This window comes from Mus caroli, unplaced genomic scaffold (genome assembly GCF_978045245.1).
Source record: "Mus caroli unplaced genomic scaffold, Mus_caroli_1 scaffold_2, whole genome shotgun sequence".
In the NCBI taxonomy this organism is placed as follows: Eukaryota; Metazoa; Chordata; class Mammalia; order Rodentia; family Muridae; genus Mus; species Mus caroli.
Window position 1 is genome coordinate 52,535,259 of NW_028227257.1, and position 27,442 is coordinate 52,562,700.

At 51.9% G+C, this 27,442-nt stretch overlaps 1 protein-coding gene across 2 annotated transcripts in view; it reads left to right on the forward strand.

The window, feature by feature from the left end:
- Nucleotides 1-26,024, forward strand: part of Kcnip3 (potassium voltage-gated channel interacting protein 3) — a 67,859-nt gene extending 41,835 nt beyond the window's left edge. The window contains exons 3-9 of one of the 2 annotated variants that reach the window (XM_021182126.2): nucleotides 16,544-16,664; nucleotides 17,103-17,172; nucleotides 17,403-17,473; nucleotides 22,179-22,286; nucleotides 22,631-22,735; nucleotides 23,338-23,400; nucleotides 24,159-26,024. In XM_021182126.2, the coding sequence (XP_021037785.1) occupies nucleotides 16,544-16,664; nucleotides 17,103-17,172; nucleotides 17,403-17,473; nucleotides 22,179-22,286; nucleotides 22,631-22,735; nucleotides 23,338-23,400; nucleotides 24,159-24,206 (586 nt within the window). In that variant the 3' untranslated portion in view covers nucleotides 24,207-26,024. Of the gene's footprint in view, nucleotides 1-16,539; nucleotides 16,665-17,102; nucleotides 17,173-17,402; nucleotides 17,474-22,178; nucleotides 22,287-22,630; nucleotides 22,736-23,337; nucleotides 23,401-24,158 lie in introns of both variants that reach the window. The other variant, XM_021182134.2, reaches the window with a different exon arrangement.
- The last annotated feature ends 1,418 nt before the right edge of the window (nucleotides 26,025-27,442 follow it).

A 27,442-nucleotide genomic window follows, 5' to 3' on the forward strand; every position in this document is an offset into this window, starting at 1 on the left:
TCAGAAGGTCATGAAGGGCACTCTATTTGGGCCCTGAGACCAGGACCCAGCACAGGCTGGGCTGAGGGGCTAGAATTTGTGTAAGTGGTGTCTGGCATGTGGGTTCTGGACCTGGCGAGTCCATAAAAGCCCTGGAGTTAAGCAGCATCTCCGGGTTGGTAGCTTTCCCTGGCTGGCTGACATTCAGTTCTACAGGGAGTCCCAAGTCTCTCTCTGAGAGTCTTCCCTGAGCCTTGCTTGAGGCACTGGTAGAGGGTGTCCCAGTTGCTGCATCTCTGGTGTCTTTGAGGTACTGCTGAGGCACGTCTTGGCCTCCCCCACACAGAAGCCTCAACTCCCATACACCTGGGCTTCCTCACAGATCCACACTCACATAAGGCTGCTTCCTGAGTTCTTTTATCATTTTTAAAACTCTTTTCTCCTCGGCACCAACAGTGTGGGGGCGTGGCTATGTGCTACCCACTAGAGTCCCTGGAACCAGACAGCTGCTTCGTGAGGACTTGTTGACTCCATGAGGGAATCTCCCAACACGGAGAGAAAACCGGGGCCTTCTTTCAGCCTCCAGCCCCTGCCGCCCACCGAGCCTGAGGCTGGATTCTAGGAGAGACACTGATCCATCTGGGTCGTGAAGGGGCTTCTAAGTGCAAGGGTGGGGTCTGCTGCTGAGTGTGCAGAGGCTGGGAGATGGTGTGTGTTCAGTGTCAGTGGGGGTGCGTGTGACTGGATAGGGAGCAAGGAACATGATGTAGGGGGGCTGCCAGGTTATTGGGGCACTGGTTGGTATTTTGGAGAAAAAGTGTTAAATAAGGTCTCACTAGGTGGCCCAAACTGGCCCCAAATTTGTGATCTTCCTCTTCCTGCCTCCCCACCCCATTCTGGGATTGTAGATGTCTTATCCACTATGCCTGGATGGGACATTGGTTCTCAAAGGGACTGAGGGGGCTCTTAAAAGCACGCTTAGTATGTCCACCCCAGGCATTCAATGCCTGAGGTCACTAGGCACATTCCCCTCTAGGAACACTGCCTTTTGTTCTTAGAGAGGTCTGGAATCTCTGTGTGGAGCTCCAACATTGGACTCTCAGAGGCAGGCAAGGTTAACCTCAGAGGCACAAGACCTTCAAGGATAAACAGTCATGGTTTCTCAGTGTGTCCCACGTCAGTGGCAGGAACATCCCCCAGCGTTGTTAGACATGAACATCCAGTCAGGCCTAGTCAGTCAGACTTATAAACCCAGCTTCAGGTGAGGCAAAGTTTGGTTGGAGCATCAGTGACTCCCTAGGTTATAGTCGGATGGAAGCCAGACCGGGCAACTTGATGAGACCCTGTCTCAAAATAAAAAGTTAAAAACAGACTGAGGATATAGCTCAGTAGGAGAGCATTTTGACCACTGTATGTGGGGCCACGGGGTCAGAACCAGGTCCTACTGGAGGCATTTGCAGCCATCCTGGAGGGATGCAGCAAGTGGGTAGGCTCTGAGTCCAAGGAAGAACAGCTAGAGCTTGCTATGAGAGATGGTAAAGGGGTAGAAAGGAGGTCTGCCACTGGGGCATGGTGGGGGAGGGCTGCCACTGGGGCATAGTGGGGGAGGGCTGCCACTGGGGCATGGTGGGGGAGGGCTGCCACTGGGGCATGGAGAAGGAGGGCTGCCATTGGGGCATGGAGGGGAAGGGTTGCCACTGGGGCATGGAGGAGGAGGGCTGCCACTCGGGCATGGAGGGGAGAGCTGCCACTGGGGTATGGTGGGGAGAGGGCTGCCACTGGGGCAATGGAGGAGGAGGGCTGCCACTGGGGCATGGTGGGGGAGGGCTGCCACTGGAGCATGGTGGGGGAGTGCTGCCACTGGGGTATGGTGGGGAGAGGGCTGCCACTGGGGCAATGGAGGAGGAGGGCTGCCACTGGGGCATGGTGGGGGAGGGCTGCCATTGGGGCATGGTGGGGGAGGGCTGCCACTGGGGCATGGAGGAAGAGGGCTGCCACTGGGGCATGGTGGGGGAGGGCTGCCACTGGGGTATGGTGGGGAGAGGGCTGCCACTGGGGCAATGGAGAAGGAGGGCTGCCACTGGGGCATGGTGAGATATGGTTACCACTGGAGCATGTTGGGGGAGGGCTGCCACTGGGGCATGGAGGGGAGGACTGCTACTGGGGCATGGTGGGGAGAGGGCTGCCACTGGGGCATGGTGAGGGAGGGCTGCCACTGGGGCATGGTGGGGAGAGGGCTGCCACTGGGGCATGGTGGGGGAGGGCTGCCACTGGGGCATGGTGGGGAGGGCTGCCACTGGGGCATGGTGAGGGAGGGCTGCCACTGAGGCATAGTGGGGGAGGGCTGCCACTCGGGCATGGAGGGGAAGGGTTGCCACTGGGGCATGGAGGAGGAGGGCTGCCACTCGGGCATGGAGGGGAGAGCTGCCACTGGGGTATGGTGGGGGAGGGCTGCCACTGGGGCATGGTGGGGGAGGGCTGCCACTGGGGCATGGTGGGGAGGGCTGCCACTCGGGCATGGAGGGGAGAGCTGCCACTGGGGTATGGTGGGGAGAGGGCTGCCACTGGGGCAATGGAGGAGGAGGGCTGCCACTGGGGCATGGTGGGGGAGGGCTGCCACTGGAGCATGGTGGGGGAGGGCTGCCACTGGGGTATGGTGGGGAGAGGGCTGCCACTGGGACAATGGAGGAGGAGGGCTGCCACTGGGGCATGGTGGGGGAGGGCTGCCATTGGGGCATGGTGGGGGAGGGCTGCCACTGGGGCATGGAGGAAGAAGGCTGCCACTGGGGCATGGTGGAGGAGGGCTGCCACTGGGGTATGGAGGGGAGGACTGCTACTGGGGCATGGTGGGGAGAGGGCTGCCACTGGGGCATGGTGAGGGAGGGCTGCCACTGGGGCATGGTGGGGAGAGGGCTGCCACTGGGGCATGGTGGGGGAGGGCTGCCACTGGGGCATGGTGGGGAGGGCTGCCACTGGGGCATGGTGAGGGAGGGCTGCCACTGAGGCATAGTGGGGGAGGGCTGCCACTCGGGCATGGAGGGGAAGGGTTGCCACTGGGGCATGGAGGAGGAGGGCTGCCACTCGGGCATGGAGGGGAGAGCTGCCACTGGGGTATGGTGGGGGAGGGCTGCCACTGGGGCATGGTGGGGGAGGGCTGCCACTGGGGCATGGTGGGGAGGGCTGCCACTCGGGCATGGAGGGGAGAGCTGCCACTGGGGTATGGTGGGGAGAGGGCTGCCACTGGGGCAATGGAGGAGGAGGGCTGCCACTGGGGCATGGTGGGGGAGGGCTGCCACTGGAGCATGGTGGGGGAGGGCTGCCACTGGGGTATGGTGGGGAGAGGGCTGCCACTGGGACAATGGAGGAGGAGGGCTGCCACTGGGGCATGGTGGGGGAGGGCTGCCATTGGGGCATGGTGGGGGAGGGCTGCCACTGGGGCATGGAGGAAGAAGGCTGCCACTGGGGCATGGTGGAGGAGGGCTGCCACTGGGGTATGGTGGGGAGAGGGCTGCCACTGGGGCAATGGAGAAGGAGGGCTGCCACTGGGGCATGGTGGGGGAGGGCTGCCACTGGGGTATGGTGGGGAGAGGGCTGCCACTGGGACAATGGAGGAGGAGGGCTGCCACTGGGGCATGGTGGGGGAGGGCTGCCATTGGGGCATGGTGGGGGAGGGCTGCCACTGGGGCATGGAGGAAGAAGGCTGCCACTGGGGCATGGTGGAGGAGGGCTGCCACTGGGGTATGGTGGGGAGAGGGCTGCCACTGGGGCAATGGAGAAGGAGGGCTGCCACTGGGGCATGGTGAGATATTGTTACCACTGGAGCATGTTGGGGGAGGGCTGCCACTGGGGCATGGAGGGGAGGACTGCTACTGGGGCATGGTGGGGAGAGGGCTGCCACTGGGGCATGGTGAGGGAGGGCTGCTACTGGGGCATGGAGGGGAGGGCTGCCACTGGAGCATGGTGAGGGAGGGCTGCCACTGGGGCATGGTGGGGAGAGGGCTGCCACTGGGGCATGGTGGGGGAGGGCTGCCACTGGGGCATGGTGGGGGAGGGCTGCCACTGGGGCATGGTGGGGAGGGCTGCCACTGGGGCATGGTGAGGGAGGGCTGCCACTGAGGCATAGTGGGGGAGGGCTGCCACTGGGGCATGGTGGGGGAGGGCTGCCACTGGGGCATGGTGGGGGAGGGCTGCCACTGGGGCATGGTGGGGAGGGCTGCCACTGGGGCATGGAGGGGGAGGGCTGCCACTGAGGAGATACAGGGAGGAGGCTGCTGGTTTGTAGGAATGACCTGTGGTTCCAACCTGACCTGGTAGCTTTGGAGAAAAAGCATTTTTATTGCAAATGTAATACCTCAAACCCTCATAAAGTTATTTAACCCTCTACAGTTCTGTGAGTCAGTGCGCAGATCTCCCTGCTACCGTGACACAGGGGCTCTCCTCCTGGAGGCTCTTGGGAATAACACTCCCTTGCCTTTTCCTGTCTCTTGAGGTGGCTCATTGGCTCATGGCCCCTTCTTCCATCTCAACATCATCGGTCAGAGCCTTCTGTCTCAGCTTCTTTTGCTTCACTCTGAGACTTCCGCATGATCCAGGTTGCATCCCTGTTTTAAGGTCAACTGAGCTGCAACCTTAATGAACTGTATCTGCAGCTGGAATCAGGCATCATTCTTGGACCTATTTGGGAAGCCATTATTCTGCCTAGCACAGGGGTCCAGTGGAAAAGACTGACCCACATGGAATCATGGAGGAGGTAGAGGTTGTTCCCACCTACAGTGTGGCCTGAAGGGAGGTTTGCTATTGGCACACAGTGAGGCGTGAGATCAAGGCATTACCAAGGATGTGAGGTAATAAGGAATCAGGCTCAGGGGCTGGGCTGGTGCTATCATTAACAGATGACAGGAAAATCGTGATCAGGGCAAGTGAGCAGGCAGGTAGGCTGGATGCTGCTGCCAAGGTGGTTATGAGCCCCACGTTCATCTGAGGTTCTCTGTCATTTGGGGAATGACACCCAACACCTCATGGAGCCCCTCCCAACATCCCTGTGTCCTCCAGCCCTGCCTCCCTTGCCTTTCAGTCCTGGCCGTCCTGTTGCCAGTTGGCCTGGCCTGGCCTGAGAACTCTGACTCAGTGGATGTCATGACTACTGCTCAGACCTGTCCAGGACACTAGGCTTCCCGGTGTGGAGCTGAGGCAGCCTAGGCACCTCACAGGAGATCCCTGACTGAAGAAGGGTGTGGTGTGTCCCATTCTGTGATTTGAAGCTCTCCATCAGTCTGTAGCCTGGAGCTGGAACTCCTCCATCAAGGACCCTGTGACTTGGGTCAGTGGTGAGGTCCTGGAAGTGTTTGGGGCGTAAGAGCCTCCCAGAGGGCTTGAGGTCTTGCTAGGATATGAGGTGTATTCTAGCCAACAGTTAAGTCTTGGAGATAAAATGAAAGTGCTGTGATCAAGACAACAGAAGGGCAAAGCTACAGATGCCTGAGGAGGCCCTGTCCATGAAGAGGGGGAGGGGCAATTTTCCCAGAATCTGGAGCCTGACATGTCCCAGAGAAACAGAAGCTCTGGGTGGACACTGCCCTGCTCCACAGAAAGTCTTTCTGGCCAGGTATGAACTCAAGAGAAGGGAGGTATTATACTCAGGTGGCCCTCCCCATACACACACGCACACGCACACGCACATGCACACGCACACACACACACACACACAGCATTCCTCTCCAAGGCTCCAGGCCCTTCTTACCTAGTTTAGCCAAGAGCTTGCTTTGTGACTGTGCCTCACCTTGTGACCTCAGGGCTCACTTTGCTGGTCTTTGAAATGAGAATCACAGCAGATTCTCCCCCCCCCCCCCACGCCATGTGGTTCTGGGGTAACATATAATAATAAAGCTTGAAAAAGTAGAGATGGCAACTCAGAGCCAGGATCCCTGCAGCTTGAGTGCAAGGTTGAGAGATCCACACTCTCAGCCCTTTGTCTGCCTCCATGGCCCAGGGCCCTTCCATCACAGGATACCAAGGTCTGTACTTAAAAGGGTACTACTGTCAAAGTCTCTATGCGCCTGTCCACGCCCCACTGTGGGCTTATTACTAAGGGCCTCAGCATGCTCAGAACTACCTGGCAAACAGCTGGTGTCCCATGGATTAGTCTAATATCCATTAGACTAGACTATCTAGTCTCGTCTATATCACAGTCCCACAGACTGGGAAAGTTATAAAGACAGGAAGTTGACTTTACCTTCTGTTCCAAAGCTTTCCAGGTTGAGGACTGTCTGGTGATAGGTTCTTACTGGAAGCATTCCCTAGGCAGTCCAAGGCATTGCATTACATGAGTTTCATTTATGGTCTCTTACAAACCCACAAAGATGGGCTGGAGAGATGGCTCAGTGGTTTAAGAGCATCAACTGCTCTTCCAGAGGTCCTGAGTTCAATTCCCAGCAACCATATGGTGGCTCATAACTATCTGTAATGGGGCCCAATGCCCTCGTCTGGTAAATCTAAAGACAGCTACAGTATACACACACACACACACATATAAAACCAAAGCCAAATATAGACTTAGATATCATAAGCCCCCAATAAACTCTTCCATATGTTGTCTTGGTCATGGTGTCTTACCACAGCAATAGAAAAGTAACTAAGACAGAAGAGTTGTCACTAGGAAGTGGAGGAATGCTTTGGGACTTTGGAAAGCTGTTGGACGCTGTGCGTAGGCCTTACTAGGCTATCTTAGTAGAAATTCAAGACTGTGGTCTGTGGAGGCCCAGCTCAGGAGGTTTTAGGACAATGTTAGCAGTTGGAGTAGAGACCATTCTCAGGGTATTTTAGTAAAGAATGTGGCTGCTTTCTGTCCTTGTCCTAAGAGTCTGCCTGAGGCTAAGTTATAAAGGATTGATTTCCTCCGACAGAGATTTCAGTACAGCCTAATGTTGACCTTGCCGTGCTGTTATTACTGATTACTGTTATAAAGTTCTACAGTGAAAAAGAGCAAGCAAGGCAAAACCAAATATAAAACATACAGTTTTAAATGAAAAAGAACTTAGGAAAATTTAACATCCGAGCCAAGGCTTGTCCTGAAAGAGATAAGATTTTTAAAAGGTTTGTTCCAAAATGGAATGGGGGGGGGGCGCGCAGTGCCTTCAGGGAACGACCCCGCCCAGCTAAACTTTCAACTTGTGCAAAGAAAAAAAAAAAACCTGAGGAATTTTCTGCTTCTAAAACAAATAAACAAAGGAAAGCTGCTGCAAATTTAGGGGACCAGGCTGTACCCCAAGTGGACAGCCATACTTGGCAATGTTGTCTCGTAGTTCTAGCTACAGAGTCAAGAAAGATATGTGAGAAAGGGGGTTGTGGGATCTTCCTCCGCTGTTAAGGAGAGCTGCAGAAGCCAAGTGTGTGACAGAAGAGTCCCTGCATGGTGACCCTGAGAAGCCATTGCATGAAGCCCAGGCTGTAATTAGGACCGCTTTCTTGTCTATTAACAAGAGTCCTTATTGGGTTTATCTCAGAGCCTCCAGTTTTCCTGTTTCCCACAGTGTGGGATGATGTAAGTCACTGGTGTGGGGACCATATTAAGGACTTGAATGGTTCTGTGACATCCCAAAATAAGTGAAATTAAACTTTGTATCCAAAGGCATCGTGTGAAGAGCTCATGGTCTCTCCCTTGGTGGTCACTGAGATCTTGTTAACCACCAGATTCTTTTTGTTGTTGTTGTTTGGTTTTTGTTTTTTGTTTTTTTCGAGACAGGGTTTCTCTGTATAGTCCTGGCTGTCCTGGAACTCACTTTGTAGACCAGGCTGGCCTCGAACTCAGAAATCCGCCTGCCTCTGCCTCCCAAGTGCTGGGATTAAAGGCGTGTGCCACCGTCGCCCAGCAACCACCAGATTCTTAAACACCTAACTATACCATGTCTCATGGTGATTTGAGGCAGTCTGTCTGTTCTTTCTGCCAGCTCTGCCTGCCCCTGGTGCTGACACAGGCTGACACACAGGTCTCTGTGGGATGCATGAGTGTACTCTGAACTCTGAGGGGCCCTGATTCAACAGCACTGGGGAGGAGGGCAGAGCAGACTATGGGGAGGATTGGAGCCAGTGGGTATGGTAGCACCTCTGGAGCTTCCTATAAAGAATAACTTTGGGATCCTCTGATGACGCAAGAGGAGGCTGGAGGGAGGCTCTGCTCTTGTTTCTGTCTTCCTACTGTGGCAAGTTGCAGGAGTCTCCAGGGCTGTTGCTCTAAGGTCTCAGTAACTGTCCAAGGAGGCTTGGATGGCTTCAGCTAAAAACAAGAAAATCTCTTCCCTGGACCCTTGGGTTTGTCCACTCAGCGAATCCAAGTCCCACATTTCCCGAGCCCCTACAAGAGGGTGGTACACAGAGAGAGCCACAGGGGGGCAGGGCAGGACCCCGGTCAGTATTGCTTATGCACTCACTGATAAGGAATCCCAGCTTGAATTTGAGGGTGATTTGACTGCAATGCCTGCCACCTACTGATCACCAGCATTGACTAGGCTGACCTGGCTGGCTAGGCTGGGGTCCCTTTCCTCCCTCACAATTTTATATGTGTCCCTCCTGCATGTTTTGGCCTCAAACCAAACAGAGAAGGAGCCATCTTAAGTCAAGGGCACACACATAACTATGTTGCTCTCTTGAACCCCTAAACAAACTCTGGGAAAGAATTCAAAACAAAAACAAAAAAGCCTAGCCTGTAACGTCTCAGTCGCCATGGGGCTTGAGACTTCTTAAAACATTTTTTAAAAAAAAAGCTTCAAGGTCGGGGAAACTGGGAAAGCATTTGGCCTGAAAACATGAGGGCCTGAATTCAGGCCTCTAATCCACAACGCTCAGCATAGTAGCAAGAGTCCCACTGATGGGGCAGGAGCAGGGAGATCCTGGAGAGTTGCTGGGGCCCTCCAGGCAGAGGTAGAGGGTTCCCCATGTCTCAGTGCTCTGCTGGAGTAGTAGATTTGGGGACACCCTGGAGTTTAAGCGACATTGGAAAGCCATATAGCTATGTGCCTGCTCTGTTGCCCTTCTGAGGAATCCTAACCGACACTCTTCCTCCTCTACTCTGGCCCATTTTGTTGCTGGGGGCTGCTTCATTCTTGACATCTCTCGTTGGGACCAAACCTTTGGGGGGAAACACTCACCAAGACCACAGCAATGCCCTCCAGTATACCCTATCTCCAAATCTGGCCACACAGAGCATTAGGGCTTGGGGGTGGGGCACCCAATCCATAGCACAAAAAAACAGAAATAGGGCGTATGCTAACAAGTCACAGCCAAGGAGTAAAGCCAGGATGGGGATAGATAGAAGTATGGTCATCCTCTCTGAGAAGGTGACTGACCTGTGAGCAGAGGCACAGCAGGGGCAGGATGCCTGTAGGTTTGGGGGGACATGGGGCAGTAGAGCTGAGTGGAGAAAGGGGAGGGAGAGATGTCAGAGGTGAAGCCTGAGCCAGGGGCCGAACACTGTCTGATCATTTTGGGTTTTGTAGTAGACATGGCAGGTTAAGGGGCAACCATGTTTGCAGAAGCTTCCCCTAGCATCCTGGGAAGAGGAAACTGCGGGAGGAGTTTTCTTTGGATTACATGGGTCCAGGCCTCATCCCCGCTAGTGCTGGTCTCAGGGTCTGTTTCCATCTTCTGATGTTAACTCGTCACTTCCCTTTACTCCTGGGTCATTCACTGGTCATCTGGCCGTATGCACTACAAGGAAGAGATTTAGCTTTGCTCTCTGCATACGGATGTCGAGTTCCTAGTACTCCCTACTAAACAAACTGTGGAATCTACCTTAACACGTCTGTCTCCGGGAGCTCCCTGGGTGGCTGGTTCCAGCTGTGCAGTGTTCTCTTTGGTAGCTGTGCAGTAGACTGATAGGATACATTCCTAGTGGGAAAACGCCTTACTCAGACTAAGTTTATCAAGGGTCTAGAAAAATCTAACTGGATTTCAGTGTGTGTGTGTGTGTGTGTGTCTGTGTGTCTGTGTGTCTGTATCAGTGTGTGTGTGTGTGTGTGTGTGTGTGTGTGTCTGTGTGTCTGTGTGTCTGTATCAGTGTGTGTCTCTGTGTGTGTGTATCTGTGTGTATCAGTGTGTGTCTGTGTAGGTATATCTGGGGACCAGGGACCAACCTCAGGTGTTAGTCCTCCGGGACCAGCCACCTGTTTTTTAAAGATGGGGCCTCTTAGCAGCTAAGTAGGCTAGACTGGCTGGACAGAGAGCCCCAGGGATCACACTGTCTCCCCGTCTCAGCGCTGAGATTACAAGCATGAGCTAAGCATGAGCTGCCTGACTTGGCTTTTTCTGTGGCTGCTGGGGATGCTGCAATCCCCGCACCAGCTGACCCATCTCCCCTGAGCCCAGCCCGGACGTTGACTGAGACTGCATTGACTGTGTGTATGTATGACCTCAAGGAGAAGTGGTGTATTTGTAACGGTATCCAACTTTATAATAATTTGTTATTGTCACGTGGCCCGGTGTAGCACGGAGGTTTATCTGTCTGTGTAGAGGTCCTTTGAGTTTTCCTGGCTACTTCAATGCCTTTTAGTTTTCCTCCTCGTGCGAGTGTCACTTGTTATTCTTAGTGCGTTTTCTAGGTGGCTGTTACTGGTGCAGAGAGCTGCCATTGATTTTCCGTGAATTAGTCTCCCCCTCCCCTCCCCCTCCCCACCTCATCCTCCTCAGTTCTTCTTTTGACACAGGCTGACACACTTCAGGTTGGCCTTGACTTGCTGTGTAGCCAGGGGTGACCTTGAGCTTCCATCCTCCCGACTCCGCCTCCCAAGTGCTAGATCACACATGGGCAACACCACATCTGGTTATCAGCAAGACTTTCATACTATTTTCCCTTCTTACAATCTTCCAGATCCTAATCACCATATTAAAAAAAAAAAACAGCAACAAAATAAAAGCACAGCTGGGCACAGCTGGCTAACATGATCTTGGGTCAAGATTTTGTGTCTCGCTTCTACACTGAAACGTTGTCTGTCTTCCCTCATAATGTTGCTGCCATGAGACTTTGAGACCATAATTCCCGTGTGGATCGGTGGTGTGATCCTTTGAGAACTTGGTTTTCAGAATGCCAGGGTCAAGGAAGCATTACTGTCCTCTGTTGTCTCCCTAGACACAGTCTTGCTGGGTAGCCTAGGCTAGCCTCAGACTGACTCTGCCTCCCTGGTTAGCCTTCACAACACTTCCACCTCTGCCTCCACAATATCCTGCACACAGCACCACACCTGGCTGTTGTCATTAAATTATTAATTTTCAATTCCCCCTTCCCTCCTTCTAACAACCACCTGTGACTTTAGCTCCAGGCCCTTTCTGTCTTCTGTAGGCACTTGCACACACATGGTACACGCGCACAGACACAGGGCAGATAGTTCTTTCCTGGCAGACCCGTTTGATCTTCATGGAAGGACTTAGTGTTAGGCTTTGTCCAAGTACATCTGTGTTTACTTCCCCTTAGGTCTAGAACAAATTGTCTTAAACTGGGGCCAGATGGGGTCATGTTACTGAACAGTGAGGCTGTGAAAAAAAACGTCTCTTTATAACTTTTTGAGATGGCTTTGTGTCTCCATGGATGGATGGATGGATCCTTGTTTATTATTTTTAAGATTTATTTATTTGTTTTATATAAGTACACTGTCACTGTCTTCAGACACACCAGAAGAGGGCATCAGATCCCATTACAGATGGTTGTGAGCCACCCATGTGGTTGCTGGGAATTGAACTTGGAACCCCTGGAAGAGCAGTCAGTGCCCTTAACCACTAAGCCATTTCTCCAGCCACTCCCCCCTTGTTTGTCTTTAATAGAGAACGTTGGTTGTTCCTTTATAATGAACAGGCCACACCTCCATGCTTCTGGTGACCAGGCGGCTTTCAGTGCTGTCACTGAATATGCCAGTAAGAACCAGGCTTCTTTGAATATCCTTGCACATGTCTTCCTGTGGACCTGGTGTATCCTGTTTATCCCACGTGATTGTTGTCACAAGTTTGATAACTGTTTCCTAAGAAACCACCAAGCAGTGGTCCATTGTGTACACCGGTTTGTACTTGGCGTCTCAGAATGTGAACTCCCAGGAGAGTCACACCCTCAGCGACATTCAGTGGTGCCCATTGCATGGGCATGACAGATGATTGGGAGGCTTGCAGTTTACATCGGCTCCTTTGCATTTATTGATTGTTGGTCTGATGCTGAGGGCAGCTGTACTGAACATTTACAGATCTCCTGGGCAAGATGGAGTTATCAGGTATATTATTGTTGGTTTACCGAAGTTCATTACATGTGTTGGAGATGAATCCTCATATGCACTAGAAATATGTCTTCCTAGTCTAGGACTTCCTACTGGACAGTTTTTGTTAACCTTTCACTGTTTACTTGTTATTTTTTCTATTATTTGTTATTATTTGTTGTTTCTTGAGCTCTAATCTTATTTTTCTCTTCTCATTGTGTCTTTGTTGTTTCTTTTTGGTTTTGTTTATTTTTTGTTTTTTTGTATTTTGGGGTGTGTGTGTGTGTGTGTGTGTGTGTGAGTTTTTTTGAGACAGGGTCTGGAACTGTAGCCTAGTCTAGTTTTGTACTGGGGGATATCCCCCTGCCTCAGGCTCCTGAATGTTGGATTTACAGGGTATGAGTCACTATCCCTGGCTCAACTCAAGTACCACTATATATTTATTTATTGCCTTTCTTCTATTTACCTTGAATCTATAATTTATTTCACTATTTTCTCTGTGTGTGTGTGTGTGTGTGTGTAGGTGTGTGTGTGTGTGTGTGTGTGAGTGTGTGTGGGGGGGGGCAGTTCTTGTGGGTACACATGCCATAGTGCATGTATAGAAGTCAGTTTGAAGGAGTCAGTTCTCATCCTCCACCCTGTTTTGGGGCAGAGTTCCTCTCGTTTTTTCTGATGCTCTGTGGACTTCAGGATAGCTAGCTTCGTAGCTTCCAGGCAATTCTTCTGTCCCCTCCCCAACCTCATCATACGACTAGTAAAACTACAAAAGAGTGTTATGCCACATCTGACTTTACATGTGGGTTCCTGAGAGCTGAGCTTAAGTAACCAGGCTTGCATTGCAAAGCCTCCTTACTTGTGGAGCTGCCTCACGGGGCGCATGCGTGGCTAAACTCAGGTCCCCATGCTCTCATGGCAAGGACTTTACCAACTAAGATTTTCCTTAGATGCTAAAAAGCTTAGATGTAGAAGCTTTAATCATTGGTCTTCTTCTTCTTCTTCTTCTTCTTCTTCTTCTTCTTCTTCTTCTTCTTCTTCTTCTTCTTCTTCTTCTTCTCCTTCTCCTTCTCCTTCTCCTTCTCCTTCTCCTTCTCCTTCTCCTTCTCCTTCTCCTTCTCCTTCTCCTTCTCCTTCTCCTTCTCCTTCTCCTTCTCCTTCTCCTTCTTCTTCTTCTTCTTCTTCTTCTTCTTCTTCCTTCTTCTTCTTCCTTCTTCTTCTTCCTTCCTCCTCCTCCTCCTCCTCTTCCTCCTCCTCCTCCTTGTCCTTCTCCTCTTCTTCTTGAGATACAGTTTTAGTCTGTAACCCTGGATGGCCTGGAACTCATAGCAATCCTCCTACCTCAGACCACTGTGCCTTGAGTACCTGTCTTCTTTTCTGATAGAAGAATCTAAAGGATATGGCATTCTCTCTGTGTCTTCATTATTGCTTAGTTCAGACTTTACCTTGCAATTTTTCTTCTCCAACTTGTGGGCTTAGTACAAGTGTATTGTTTCATTTCCAAACACTTAAGATTTTTTTCTAAGCATTTATTTGAATTTTAACTTATTACCACTGTGGCCAAATCCGTTTTATGTACCAGCATCTGGTATATCCTGGCAACCACAGGATAGGCTTTTGAAAAGAATGTGTATTCTACAATCTCTATATAGTGTTCTATAAATATTAATTAGATCAAATTGTTTGATAGTGGCTTCTGAATTTTTTATATCTACTTGTGCCATTTGCTGAAAAAGAATGTTCATATCTTCAACTATGGTTGGGCCGTTCCTTCCTGTAGTTCTGATTTTATACTTACTTATTTATTTTGATTTAGGTATTTAGCAGCTATGTGTAAGTGGTACAGTGTATTTTTGTATTGTTGTGTCTTCTGGATGAAATAGTCTTCTCATCATGAAATTTCTGACCGTCTCGTTCTTCCTTTATCCTTTTATTCCATCCCAGCCTGTGCCTTTGTATTCAGGCTGTCGTTCCTGACAGCATTTAATTGTTGTTGTTTGTTTGGTTTGGTTTTTTTATCACCCAGTCTGAAAAGTCTGCCTCTTATCCAAGGCAACACTGTTCCTTCTGGCATCCATGCTGCTCTGTGCAGATCACACTGAAGGCTTCTCCTTGGCTGTGTCCTCCACACATCTGTCTGTCCATCCTGCTATGGTAGACAAAGATGTCTCCAGCTCCCCATCTGATAACCAAGTGAAACAAACAAACAAGAGCTTTACTGCTGCCCTGAGCATCCTGGTACAGGTGGGGACAAACCCTATGGGACCCCAACCAGAGTGGCCTTGCTAGCTCTCATGTGACTGACCAAGGCTTTATTTGATAGGTAGCCACGTTTAACAGTGTCCAGGGCTTGGCTGGAGATTAGTGGTAGAGCGCTCGTCCATCCTGCATAAGGTGCTGCATTCAAATTCAGTACCACAAACATTTTTTAAAGCCCAGTGCGTCCATATTAAGCTGGGAATTGTCAAAGAGGAGAAAGACATGGAGAAAAGAACTAGAAGGAGCCACGGGCTTAAAGACCAGTGCCCACCACCCTCATGGGAGAATTCACCTTCACTAGGGACAGGGGCACATCATGGAGCAGGAGGGGAAGCATGCAGGTCTGGGACATGACAGCATTCTAAATGAAGCAGGAACACAGTACCAGACACATAAGAGAAGGAAGAGATAATGTCTTCACTGAGGAACCAGGGTATGCAATTAGCCGGGGAAACATCAGGTGCTTCTGATATCAGGCAGAGCCATGTGTGAAGGCTGCCCCAAGGCCTGGCAGGCATTGCTGTGCAGTCTGTAACCTACTTTGTTGGTAGAAACATAGTTGTGATAAAAGGGTCTCCTGTGTCAGTGGAAAGAGTAGCATTTTGAGAACATGCCACCCACAAGGGGTAGGCACTTGCAGGTCTCTTGTCCACAGCTTTGGCTTTGCATTGTGAACATGAAGCATTCACAACAAAGTGTGTGTGTGTGTGTGTGTTGTGTGTGTGTGTGTGTGTGTGTGTGTGTGTTGTGTGTGTGTGTGTGTGTGTGTGTGTGTTGTGTGTGTGTGTGTGTGTGTGTGTGTGTTGTGTGTGTGTGTGTTGTGTGTGTGTGTGTGTGTGTGTGTGTGTGTTGTGTGTGTGTGTGTGTGTGTGTGTTGTGTGTGTGTGTGTGTGTGTGTGTGTGTGTGTGTGTGTGTGTTGTGTGTGTGTGTGTTGTGTGTGTGTGTGTGTGTGTGTGTGTGTGTGTTGTGTGTGTGTGTGTGTGTGTGTGTGTTGTGTGTGTGTGTGTGTGTGTGTGTGTGTTGTGTGTGTGTGTGTGTGTGTGTGTGTGTGTTGTGTGTGTGTGTGTGTGTGTGTGTGTGTTGTGTGTGTGTGTGTGTGTGTGTGTGTGTGTGTGTTGTTGTGTGTGTGTGTGTGTGGTGTGTGTGTGTGTGTGTGTGTGTGTGTGTGTTGTGTGTGTGTGTGTGTGTGTGTGTGTGTGTGTGGTGTGTGTGTGTGTGTGTGTGTGTGTGTGTTGTGTGTGTGTGTGTGTGTGTGTGTGTGTGTGTGTGTGTGGTGTGTGTGTGTGTGTGTGTGTGTGTGTGTGTGTGTGTTGTGTGTGTGTGTGTGCGCGGGGGGAGTCTGATAATCAGGAAAGCTCACCAGGAGTCTCGTTTCACCCCAAGGCAGCTCTGGCTCACATTCTGGTATGCTGCTTTTTGTTTGTTTTGTTTTTTGTTTTTGTTTTTTTTGTTTTGTTTTGTTTTGTTTTTGGAGACAGGATTTCTCTGTATAGCCCTGGCTGTCCTGGAACTCACTTTGTAGACCAGGCTGGCCTCAAACTCAGAAATCCGTCTGTCTCTGCCTCCGAAGTGCTGGGATTAAAGGCGTGTGCCACCAAGACCCGGCTTTGTTCTGTTTTAACAGAAGTGGGAATAATAGAAATGAGAATAGACATTGCCCCTACCCAGCTAAACAGCAAGCTTATCAGACTGGGATAGACCAATGCGGTTGCCTTCCCCACTCCTTAGGAGGTCAAGGAGGGCTGCATGGGAGAGGTTGTGTAAAAGTAGTATCTTGCCGTGAGGTCTTTCTCTTGTGTCTCCCCTGTTCAGTGTCTCCCTCCTGCTCCCCTTCCCCATGTGTCTGAGGAGTGGATATGCTCAGGGTGACAGGAAGAGAGACCTAGAACAGCCAGCCACAAGACAACTCCTAAGGATTCCATTCCATCACAGCCTCTTCATCTGGGCCGTGCACAGCCGGCTTGGCTGTACTGGGTAGTCAGTCACACAAGCAGAGTCCCTGCCCCCTTTCTCTCTGCCCGTGTCCTGGTTCTTGCCCACACCACATGTCTCTCTCCCTGCTGGGTGTGTCCTCCTCAGACAGCAGTGACAGTGAACTGGAGTTATCCACGGTGCGCCATCAGCCAGAGGGCTTGGACCAGCTACAGGCCCAGACCAAGTTCACCAAGAAGGAGCTGCAGTCCCTTTACCGAGGCTTCAAGAATGTGAGTCCCCATGTCCCCATTGGAGTCCCTGGAAAGGCTGATCACCTTCCTGTCTCCTACCCAGGAGATCTAGAAATTTCTCCAGAGTGCAGTAAATACCATAGAGGGTCTTTGCAGGGCTCATATTTGTGGGAGAGCTATTTGGGGGGGGGGGCGTCAGCATGGATATTGTGAAGGCCACTCTGCTCTTCTGTCAGAGCCATGGATGCTGTATCAGTTGGGACAGCATTGGCATGTAGCAGGCAGCCTCCACAACCCTGTCTACACTGCCTTCTGCCTGCCCCACAAAAAGCTTCCCTAGCCTGGGGCTCAGAGGGGCACAAGTGTGCCTCAGGTAGTGAGTATTCCTCAAGAGGGTGGAGAGGGGTCAGCCCTGTGGGGTGAGGCATGGAGCCAGGAGTGGCCAAGGCCACTGAGAGGTGTGACTTCCCCCTGCAGGAGTGTCCCACAGGCCTGGTGGATGAAGACACCTTCAAACTCATTTATTCCCAGTTCTTCCCTCAGGGAGGTAAGTCCAAAGCCAGGCTCCCTCACCAGCCCCAAGCCCTGACTACACCCCTCTTCTGTGGAGAGTGCCCTATGACCGTTCCTACCTTCCTTTTTGGAGGGTCTGATGTTGCCTCTGACCTACCAGAGAGGAACTCCCACTAAGCACAAAGCTCCAGGTGGGACTGTGAGATATTGGAACAGTCTTCCAGGCAGCCCTCCCAACTCCAGCCTTGGCTTTTCTCCCCCCAGATGCCACCACCTATGCACACTTCCTCTTCAATGCCTTTGATGCTGATGGGAACGGGGCCATCCACTTTGAGGTAGGTCCCTGCTGACCCATATGTCCTGCCCCTGTGGTCTCCAGGCTGATCTCCTCACCCCAGGATCAACTTAGGGCTGTTGAGAGAGTCAGGCTCAGTCCTGGGGTAAAGCCTTCCACGTGTCACTCAGGACACAAGTGCACTGTTGACACTTGGCTAGCAAGGGTAGGGGACCAACGGCCCAGTCTCAGCTATCTCTTCCATTCTGGGAGTTTGTATCCAACCTAGCCAGCCAGGGAGGCTGCCAACACACCCTCAGCTAGCAGTGACCCAACATGAATATACATTTTTAAGGAGGCCAAGGATTTAAAAAACTGTTTATTATGAATTTAGGGAGGGGTACATGCCATAGCAAGTGTGTGGAGGTCAGAGGACAGCTTGCAGAAGCCAATTCTTTTCTACCATGTGGGTCCAGGGGATTGAACTCAGGCTGTCGGGCATAGTGACAAGTGCCTTTAATATATTTTTGATTTTTGAGACCAGGTCTCTCTATATAATCCAGACTGGCCTCAAACTTATAATCCTCCTGTCTTAGCCTCCCAAGTGCTAGGATTGCAGCCATGCACTATCATGCCTGGCTCGCGAATGGATCAAGGTTTAATAGCAGAGTTTCAAACCTTTGGTCTATGACCCTATTACTAAGCAGGTTGCCATCCCAGCAAGACACCACAAGTGAAGGCCAGTGTTGCTCAGGGTGAGGAAGGAGAAGCCAGCCACTTCACACCACTCCAGACTGCCTGGGCTCCCCATGAGCAGTGGTTATCATGGGTTCCTCCCAGGCCTGGCCACATGCAGTCATTTGAGACGGGCTCCATCTGTGGAGCCCGGGCCCCTAAAAATAGCTGCAGGAGAAAAGCTGAAACCTCTTCAGAGAGAGACCTCACTGAGAGCTAGCCTGATCGATAAGTGCCCCAGCTTGGCTTCCAAGGCCAAGGGCGGCCAGCGGGAAAGCGGTCTAGCAAGCACACAGCTCAGAAATGCCATGGACCGCCAGGCTGGGGTAATAATAACTCGTCAATAATGCCGCTGGGTTATTTTTACACAGCTCCAGCCACATTGATACACTGGATGGGCCCGGGAGCCCGGGCTTGGCTCTATGACCACAGCCCCCGCCCCAACCAGAAGGGCCATCTCCTCTGTATACACACGGTGTTGGGTGTTGTTGCTGCTTATTTTTATTAATGCCTCAAACCCCAAAGTTATTGTAGACAGAAAAGACAATAAGAACAGGGAGCTAGTGGGGAGCTGTGTGGCCTCCCAGGCTTCCCCTGTGACCCATTCCTGGGGTTCCCCCCTGAGACCACACAGAGTTCTGGAGTAAGCATGGAAAGGAATCCAATGAGGAATCCAGCCATGACTACATGGGAGAGCTTTACTTAGTCATCAGTGAGCCCTTCAGTCAGTTTCCAAGGACCCCTTGATGTGTCCATGGACCAGGAAGGGCATAGTGCCTACCACCTCCTATGATTGTCACTTGCCTGTGGACCCTTCCCATATCACACAGAGGGGATCTTGGGGTAGGTGATATGTCTGGGAAGCAGGGTATGTCAGTGGCTGAAGCAGAGCCTCTGGCACCTTCTCAGGTCACCCAGTACTGCTATCTTCCAGTCTTCCACACGCTCCTCTGTGTGCGGAAACACATCCCCTTGGTTTCAGTCTCCTGAGGAACTTCCTGGCTGTGACCTTCTCCTCTAGGAAGTTTGCTGCAGGAAGGGAAGGGCAAAACTCAGCATCATTCCTTAGAACCTTACAGGAGGGGGCTGGTGAGATGGCTCAGTGGGTAAGAGCACCCGACTGCTCTTCCGAAGGTCCAGAGTTCAAATCCCAGCAACCACATGGTGGCTCACAACCATCCGTAATGAGACCTGACGCCCTCTTCTGGTGTGTCTGAAGACAGCTACAGTGTACTTACATATAATAAAAAATAAATAAATCTTAAAATAAAAACAAAACAAAACAAAAACAAAAAGAACCTTACAGGAAAAAAAATCACAACATCCCGTCCCTTGACAAAATGAGGATGGCAACATTAAAACTGTCGAACCCCTGCCAGGCAGTGGTGGTGCACACTTTTAATCCCAGCACTAGGGAAGCAGAAGCAGGCAGATTTCTGAGTTTGAGGCCAGCCTGGTCTACAAAGTGAGTTCCAGGACAACCAGGGCTACACAGAGAAACCCTGTCTCAAAAAAAAAAAAAAAAAAAAAAAAACCAAAGCCAAAAACAAAACAAAACAAAACAAAAAAACTGTTGAACCCCGGTAGAGCCAAATGGACGTGGTCCCAGGTCCCTCCCGCCTTCCACCTGCCGCTGGACATGGATGAGCCTCTCAGTCCATGACACGAAGTCCCTTTCTAATTCAGCTAGTGCAACTTACGAGAGAGGCACATTGCTTCCCAAACACTTCAGTAACTGTGGATGCCTCCTGGGTTCCCAGCTTGGAAGTAGCACTGGACAAGCTGCTCATTGGGAGAGTGAAGCCATAGAATGTCTAGAGGTGTGGCCACTTCCTTGTACTGTATGCCGAACCCTAACAGTATGGTGGCTTCTGTGACACTGACCGAGTTGGCCTCCCTACCGTTGGTGTTAACACTGCTATCACAGGTTGGCCTGCAGCCCATCAGTCACCCTTGGCAGCTTCATTGCGTTCATCTTTTGGGATTTTGCCTTTGAAGCCTGGGTGCCCAAAGTTAAGACTGGTGATGGTCACACGCGAAATTGTGCTGCTTCCCTTGACAAATGAGGTCCTCCAGAGGCCTCTCAGGGACAGTCAGTCCTCTGTTAGCAGAGGGCTGTGTGGCTAAATCCTCCTGTGACGCTAGGAGGGTGCTACCGCCCTCTTGTGGTCTACTTGAGAAAGAGCCAGCCCAAGGTAGACACCGCACCCCTCAGCCTCCCACGGGGAAAGCCTGTGGAATGGGCAGGGTGGAGGTGAATTGTCATGCTTTCGGGGGTGACTTTGAATCTTCTCTGCTTGGGTAAACCACACTCACACTTCGGTGATCATTCCTCAAGCTTAAGAGGGTAAGAAATGTCACCTTGCTTTTCCTTTGAAATGTTTTCATGACTTCCAAGACCAGAGGCAGTCTTTGGGAAGATCCGGTGACCCCTACACCAAAGTTTTAGACTCCAAGTCTCCTTTTACCATGTTTCCATGACTCTTCTGGTCCATCCTGTTTAGATGTGATGTCACGAGCTGCCATGGGGAACACACCTTTCCCATCCCCCTCTAGCCAACTGACTGCGGGATTGTAATATGACTCAGAAAGTGAGTCCCAGCTCTCTCAGGCCCTCTTGGACCTCCTGTCAAGTCCCCTAGACTGGGGGATCCCCTTATCTCCTTATTCCTGACTTTCTTATCAAGGGTGCATATTCCAGCAGCTTCTTGGGAATCGTATGTGAGAAGGGACTTTTGAGCCTCTGGGTATCTCTGGGTAACGCTATCTTTACCCTCACCCCCCACCCCCCACCCCCGTCTCTATGTTACATGGACTAGAACTTCCCCTCTAGGGCAGCTTGTCAACAGATGATTCTGATCAGGAGTGTGGGGACCTTATTGACAAGGATGGATGATGGATGGATGGATGATTGATATTGATTGGTTTTCCCAGTTGACTTTGTGTTTATCTCTGGAAACACTCTCTTGGCAGCCAATTTTGCTCAGCCTCACCAGGACCTGAGCTGATCTTGCAGTCCCGGGGAGGGGGTGGGGCCTGGGAACTCTTTCTATTTCTCTGACTCACTTTGCTGCGTTTTCTCTAGTTCTGCCTGGAGTTTCTGTCCTGGCAGCACTGTCCCTTGGGAGGTATCTTCTCTCCCCACCCCACCCCTGCCTTCCCACCCCGTCTCTCTTCAGTTCCTTGCTCCTCCAAACCGTTTTTTTTTTTGTTTTGTTTTGTTTTTTTGTTTTTTTTTTGTGGTTTTTTTTGCGGTTGTTGTTTTTGATCCCTAACAACCAGTTCTCTCTGGTTTTGGATTCTCTCTCTTCTCTTTAAACAGCAACTTATTTTTATTGTAAGGCATGTCAGGGTCTAACCTCTGGGGTCTCTGTGTTTCTGTTATGTTTTTCCCCTTCTGGACTGTTGTATTCCTTCCAGATTGCTTTTCTGTTTCTCGTGGTCCCTCCTTCTTGTGGTACGGCTCCTTGGGAGTAGGGACTGAGTCCTCAAGGATCTACTCTGTCCCTCTGCAGCCTCCAACTGCAGTCCACAGGGCATCCTCTTCCTCTCACAATAGCCAAAGAGCATCCTCGAGCCGGGGTGGGTGGGGGTAGGGTTGGGGGATAGGGCTTGCTTCCCCCGACGTGTGGATGCTTAGTAGACTGAAATAGAACACCCCCTGTATATTGAAAGACCATCCTAGACAGCAGAAATGTACAAAATGAGCACAGGACGTCAAACTGACAGTTAAGTCTCTTTGCTTGACTCAAAATAGACTACCGTGCACACATGCACATGAGCATGTGCGCACACACACACACTTGTGTGCACACACACACACACACGTGCACACATGCGCCCACACACACATTACCATGTACACAACCCCACATGCTGACCACTTAAGCAGACACATCTACCACACCTCGAAGGAGGACTTCATTTAAAGGAGTGTGGATGGATCTCAGTGGGAGTCCCGTGTCACATGGTGGGCTGGGAAGGGAACCCCAGCTGTGGCTGCTCCTCCTCACCCTCCCTCTCTTCTGCAGGACTTTGTGGTTGGGCTCTCCATCCTGCTTCGAGGGACAGTCCATGAGAAGCTCAAGTGGGCCTTCAATCTCTATGACATTAACAAGGATGGTTGCATCACCAAGGAGGTACTGGGCTGGCAGGCCTGCCGCCTGCCCCTCCTCTCTCTCCTGAAGCCACTAACCTGGTGATTCTCAGCCCTGCCTTGCAACCTTGCCACACAGTCTCACACGTGGTTGGTCTAGCCCAAACATTTTTATCTGAAACAGTCATAACTTCTTGTTTCGGAGGCAGGTTCATAAATCCATTTCCAGTCTCTCTTGGGAGTCATTGGATAGGCCCCAGCTCACTCTAGGCCCCTCAGACTCACTCACCACTGCCCTGGCAAAAAGCTTTGGCCCCTGGAGGTAACACTCAAAGGCCCAGGCATCCCTGCGGTGGAAGCAGACTCATGCAGCTCTCTGTTCCCTAGGAGATGCTGGCCATCATGAAGTCCATCTACGACATGATGGGCCGCCACACCTACCCCATCTTGCGGGAGGACGCACCCCTGGAGCATGTGGAGAGGTTCTTTCAGGTGTGTGAGCCCTGGCCTTGCTGAGGGGAGGGGACAACCCTAGTGAGTCTTCAACCAGTGCCAGTGAGGAGATGCAACTGGGCTTCCCTCCTGCCCTAGCTGATGGTCAGAGTCCCTCGAGGAGTAAATGAGACCCAGGCTCTGTCCCAGTGAACTTCATTTGGGAATAAAGTATCCTGGGTGCCTAGATGCAGAGGCGACTGGCACTTGACCAGGGAAGGGACCAGTGTTTTCATGCCTTCCAGGACATATTTGGAACAAGCTCCCTCCTTCTACCCTACCTGGTATTGAAGCTGCCTCCATTCTGGAGGGGCTGAAGGAACCAATGGTTTAGATTTTACCCTGTCATTCCATCCCTCATATGCTCTGGCTTCTGTCAAAGAGAATGCTGGGAAGCTAAGCTGAGGTAGGGAACCAGCAGGGAACACACTAAGCAGGCCACCTGAGGAGATGCCAAGGGCAAGGTTGGCAGGGAAGGGTGGGAAATAGAGGGACCAGCTGAACTGGAGGAACGCCCCACCTCCACCCCACAGCATCTTCAGGCTGGAGCAGGGGAAGGTCCTAAGGGGCAGGCTCACCTTTGGCTATGGTTTGGGTTGCAGAAAATGGACAGGAACCAGGATGGTGTGGTGACTATTGATGAATTTCTGGAGACTTGTCAGAAGGTAGGTGGCATTAGAGGGCTGGACTTGGGGCCCTCTGTAGTGTCTCTCTCTGTCTTTCTCTCTGTGTCTCTGTCTCTGTGTGTGTGTGTGTGTGTGTGTGTGTGTGTTTCTCTCTCTCCTCCCCCCTCTCTCCTCGCACACAGGGCTCTATTCCTGCCTGGGCATATGGAGGATGCCCTAAGCCGTCCTCAGGTCCCAGGTCCCAGGTCCCACCTACTGGGAAGCTTTCATCTTTCCTGAGTCCATCTCCTCGATGTCCCCTGAATGTGCCATCTCCCTCATTCTCCCAGTCCCCACCCCCAGAACTCTGCTCAGCTCTGCTCATGGTATTTCTGGAGAGCAGACATGGGGTCAGCGGGAGGGTAATTAGCCCATTATCACACACACACACACAGAATCACACAACAGGAAAGGTCCCCAGAGCTTCCCTGGCACTACTGCAGGTCTCCTCTCAGAGTCCGTGGGGACAAGAAACGTATTCCTGTCTCCCACCTCTGAACCACTCCTGGTCTCTGACCTGACTCATAGCTGGTGTGTGTGTGTGTGTGTGTATTCGCGCATCAGTGGTGGCTGGACCCTGCTCCATCCCTAGGGATGATAGGTTGCACCTTGCCACTTGGGCTCTGGGGCTACCTTCTACTTCATACCTCTGCTCCTCAGTGTCCCATCTACCCAGTGAGACAGTCTCTGACAGGAATCTGCAGTTAGTCAGCATTGGGGAACCAGCTCCTGACCGACCTCTCTTTTTTTCCATACAGGATGAGAACATCATGAACTCCATGCAGCTGTTTGAGAACGTCATCTAGGACATGTGGGAGGGGACCCCGGTGGTCATTGCTTCTCAACCCAGAGAAGCCTCAATCCTGACAGGAGAAGCCTCTTTGAGAAACATTTTTCTAATATATTTGCAAAAAGTGAGCAGTTTACTTCCAAGACACAGCCACCGTCACACATAGACACACACAGACACACACACACACACAGACACACACACACACACAGACACACACACACACACACACGGTTCCTCTGGCTTGGCCAAGGAAGTGGCAGCCAGAAGGCACCCCCACCTATTCCTAGGTCAATAGAAAAGGCTGCCTCTGGGATGGCCAGCCCTGGCTAGATGTTACCCACAAGGAACTCAGAGATCTAGAGCACCAGGTCTACAAAACTAAGGTCCCTGTGTCTTTTCTACCACTCGGGAGATCAAACCACTCCCTGCCTATGGACCCATGCTCTTAGGAAGCTCCCAGAAACTCCACGGGGACAAAGAGGGAAGAGGTCTATAGGAAGAAATGGTTTTGGAAGCTGGGCTTGCAGCCTTATGCTAATGATCACCTGGGGTCCTGGAACCCGAGTGCCAGGCTACCTACTATGCCGTGAGCTTAGATAGTGAGGGGCCATTGGACTAAGACCTCCTGTAAGAGTGGGGCAGGATTGAGGTTTTTTGGAGAAACTGAGGAAACAGTTTGTCCATACCACTGGGTGAAGACTGCTGGCCAGTGGGAATGTGGCTGGTGGAGATTTCCCAACTTCCAGCACCAGGCTGGCCTCTCCCAGGTCCTCTTTGGTTCCCTGGGGAGATCACCTGGCTCAGAGACGGACAACCAGGGAACTGGGCTGAAATGGGAGGTCTGGTAGGGGGCATCCCCCTCCTGTTCCCTGGCCACTTGCCACCCAGTTCCTTAACACAGTGGATCGGCCACACCTCTGTGGCTGCCCTTGAACAGACTCATCCTGACCAATACAAAAAAGCACAAACTCCTAGCAGCTCAGGCTAAGCCCACAAGGGAAGGCCTGGGTCCCTGCAACCCTGATTCAGTGGCTGAGGAAGACGCTCAGACATCCATCCTGTACCTTGGAGCCTTGGGGGTCTCACAGCCCTTTCCCAGCCCAGCTCGCCAACATTCTAAAGCACAAACCTGCGGATTCTGCTTGCCTGGGCTGCGCCCTGGGGATCAGAGGCCACTGTTAACCCTAAGTCGGAGCTAGCCCTGAGGGCTGGGGACCTGTGACCAGGCAACAGGTCAGCAGACCCTCAGGAGGAGAGAGAGTTGTTCCTGCCTCCCCAGGCCTCGCCCAGAAGGAGCAGTGTCCCAAGAAGCATGTTCCCTGGAGGGACATCCCCACGAAAGTACATTCCATCATCTGAAGCCCGGTCTCTGCTCGGGCCTGCCTCTGAAAGTCCACGCGTGTTCCCCAGAAGGCCAGCCCCAAGATAAGGGAGGTCCTTAGAAGAAGGACAGGGTGACAACACCCCTATACACAGGTGGACCCCCCTCTGAGGGCTGCACTGACCCCATCTCCATCCTGACCGGGGTCTTCCTTTACCCGATCTACAGACCACCAGTTCTCCGTGGCTCAGGGACCCCCTGTCCCCCAGTCTGACTCTTCCCATCGAGGTCCCTGTCTTGTGAGAAGCCAAGGCCACGGGAAAAGGCCACCACTCTAACCTGCTGCATCCCTTAGCCTCTGGCTGCACGCCCAACCTGGAGGGGTCTGTCCCCTTTGCAGGGACACAGACTGGCCGCATGTCCGCATGGCAGAAGCGTCTCCCTTGGGTGCAGCCTGGAAGGGTGGTTCCTGTCTCAGCGCCCACCAATATTCAGTCCTATATATTTTAATAAAAGAAACTTGACAAAGGAGATGGACTCTCTCCAGCTTCATCTGAATGGTCAGTCGGCCATTCCCTCCCTGCTGCTGTTAGCCATGACTCCCGCTCCACCGGTGGCTTGGAGGTGAACGTTGACAGGTGGCTTTGAGGAAGCAAATGTCCAGAAATTTCCAGGCTCCCAGTGTGACATCACTGAGGGGAAAATGTCACACATCATGGACCTTAGGGACCTTCAGTAGATATTCTGGTGCTGGAGCCATAAACACATAAGGCTGTGGGACACAGTGGCTTTCTGAGATGTCATTTATATTTCATTGCCAGATCAGTTTTCTTCCCAATTCCAGAAATTCACTTCTGGGTGTCCTTTGGGCAAGGGAAGACAGGCCGTATGGAAAAGGAAGCAGAGAAGAGATGTCAGTGTAGCTGTGTTGATAGCATGCTTACCTGGCATTCATAAAGCCCTGAGTTTGGGAACCAGTTTGTGTGGGGGTAGGGACTTACTCGGGAGGTAGAGGCAGAAGGACCAAGATCATCCTTGGCTACATGGACAGTTTGAGTCCAGCCTGGGCTACATGAGACTTTGTATATGCATCTGCATGTGTAGCACAGCAGAGAGGGGCTCACTCCTGCCCAGGGAGTGGTTGGAGGATGGCGGGCAGGAGGTTGTCTGTGGCTGAACAGATAGGTGCTTGGAACAGGGAGGTGATGGGGTGTTGTGGTACCTTGTCAGTGGCCCCACTGCACATCAAATTGATGAGTGGATAATAGAACAAGGCAAGTACCGTGAGGCAATCCCAGAGGGTTGTGAGCCAGCCTTAAGCACACAGGGCAGTCAGTAGCGCCGCATGCTACTCCATGACAGTCGTTGGGTACAAAGCCTATTGTGCCAGTTGGCTGCGTGACCCAGACAAGCCACACGATCTCACTGCTTCACTCTTCTCTGTGGTAAAACAAGACAGAGAGAGACAGAGAGACATGGGGAGAGAGGGGGAGGTAGACAGAGAGACACAGGGAGAGAGAGGGAGACAGACAGAGACACAGGGAGAGAGGGGAGACAGAGAGACAGAGGGAGAGACAGAGGGAGAGAGACAGAGACACAGGGAGAGAGAAGGAGACAGAGAGACAGAGGGAGAGAGAGAGACACAGGGAGAGAGACAGAGAGACACAGGGAGAGAGAGGGAGACAGAGACACAGGGAGAGAGACAGAGAGACACAGGGAGAGAGAGGGGGAGGCACACAGGGAAAGAGAGGAAGACATACAGGACACAGGGAGAGAGAGGGAGAGAGACAGAGAGACACAGGGAGGGAGACAGACAGAGAGACACAGAGAGAGAGAGACAGACAGACACAGGGAGAGGGAGGGAGACAGACAGAGAGACACGGGAAGAGAGAGGGAGACAGAGATACAGGGAGAGAGATGGAGAGAGA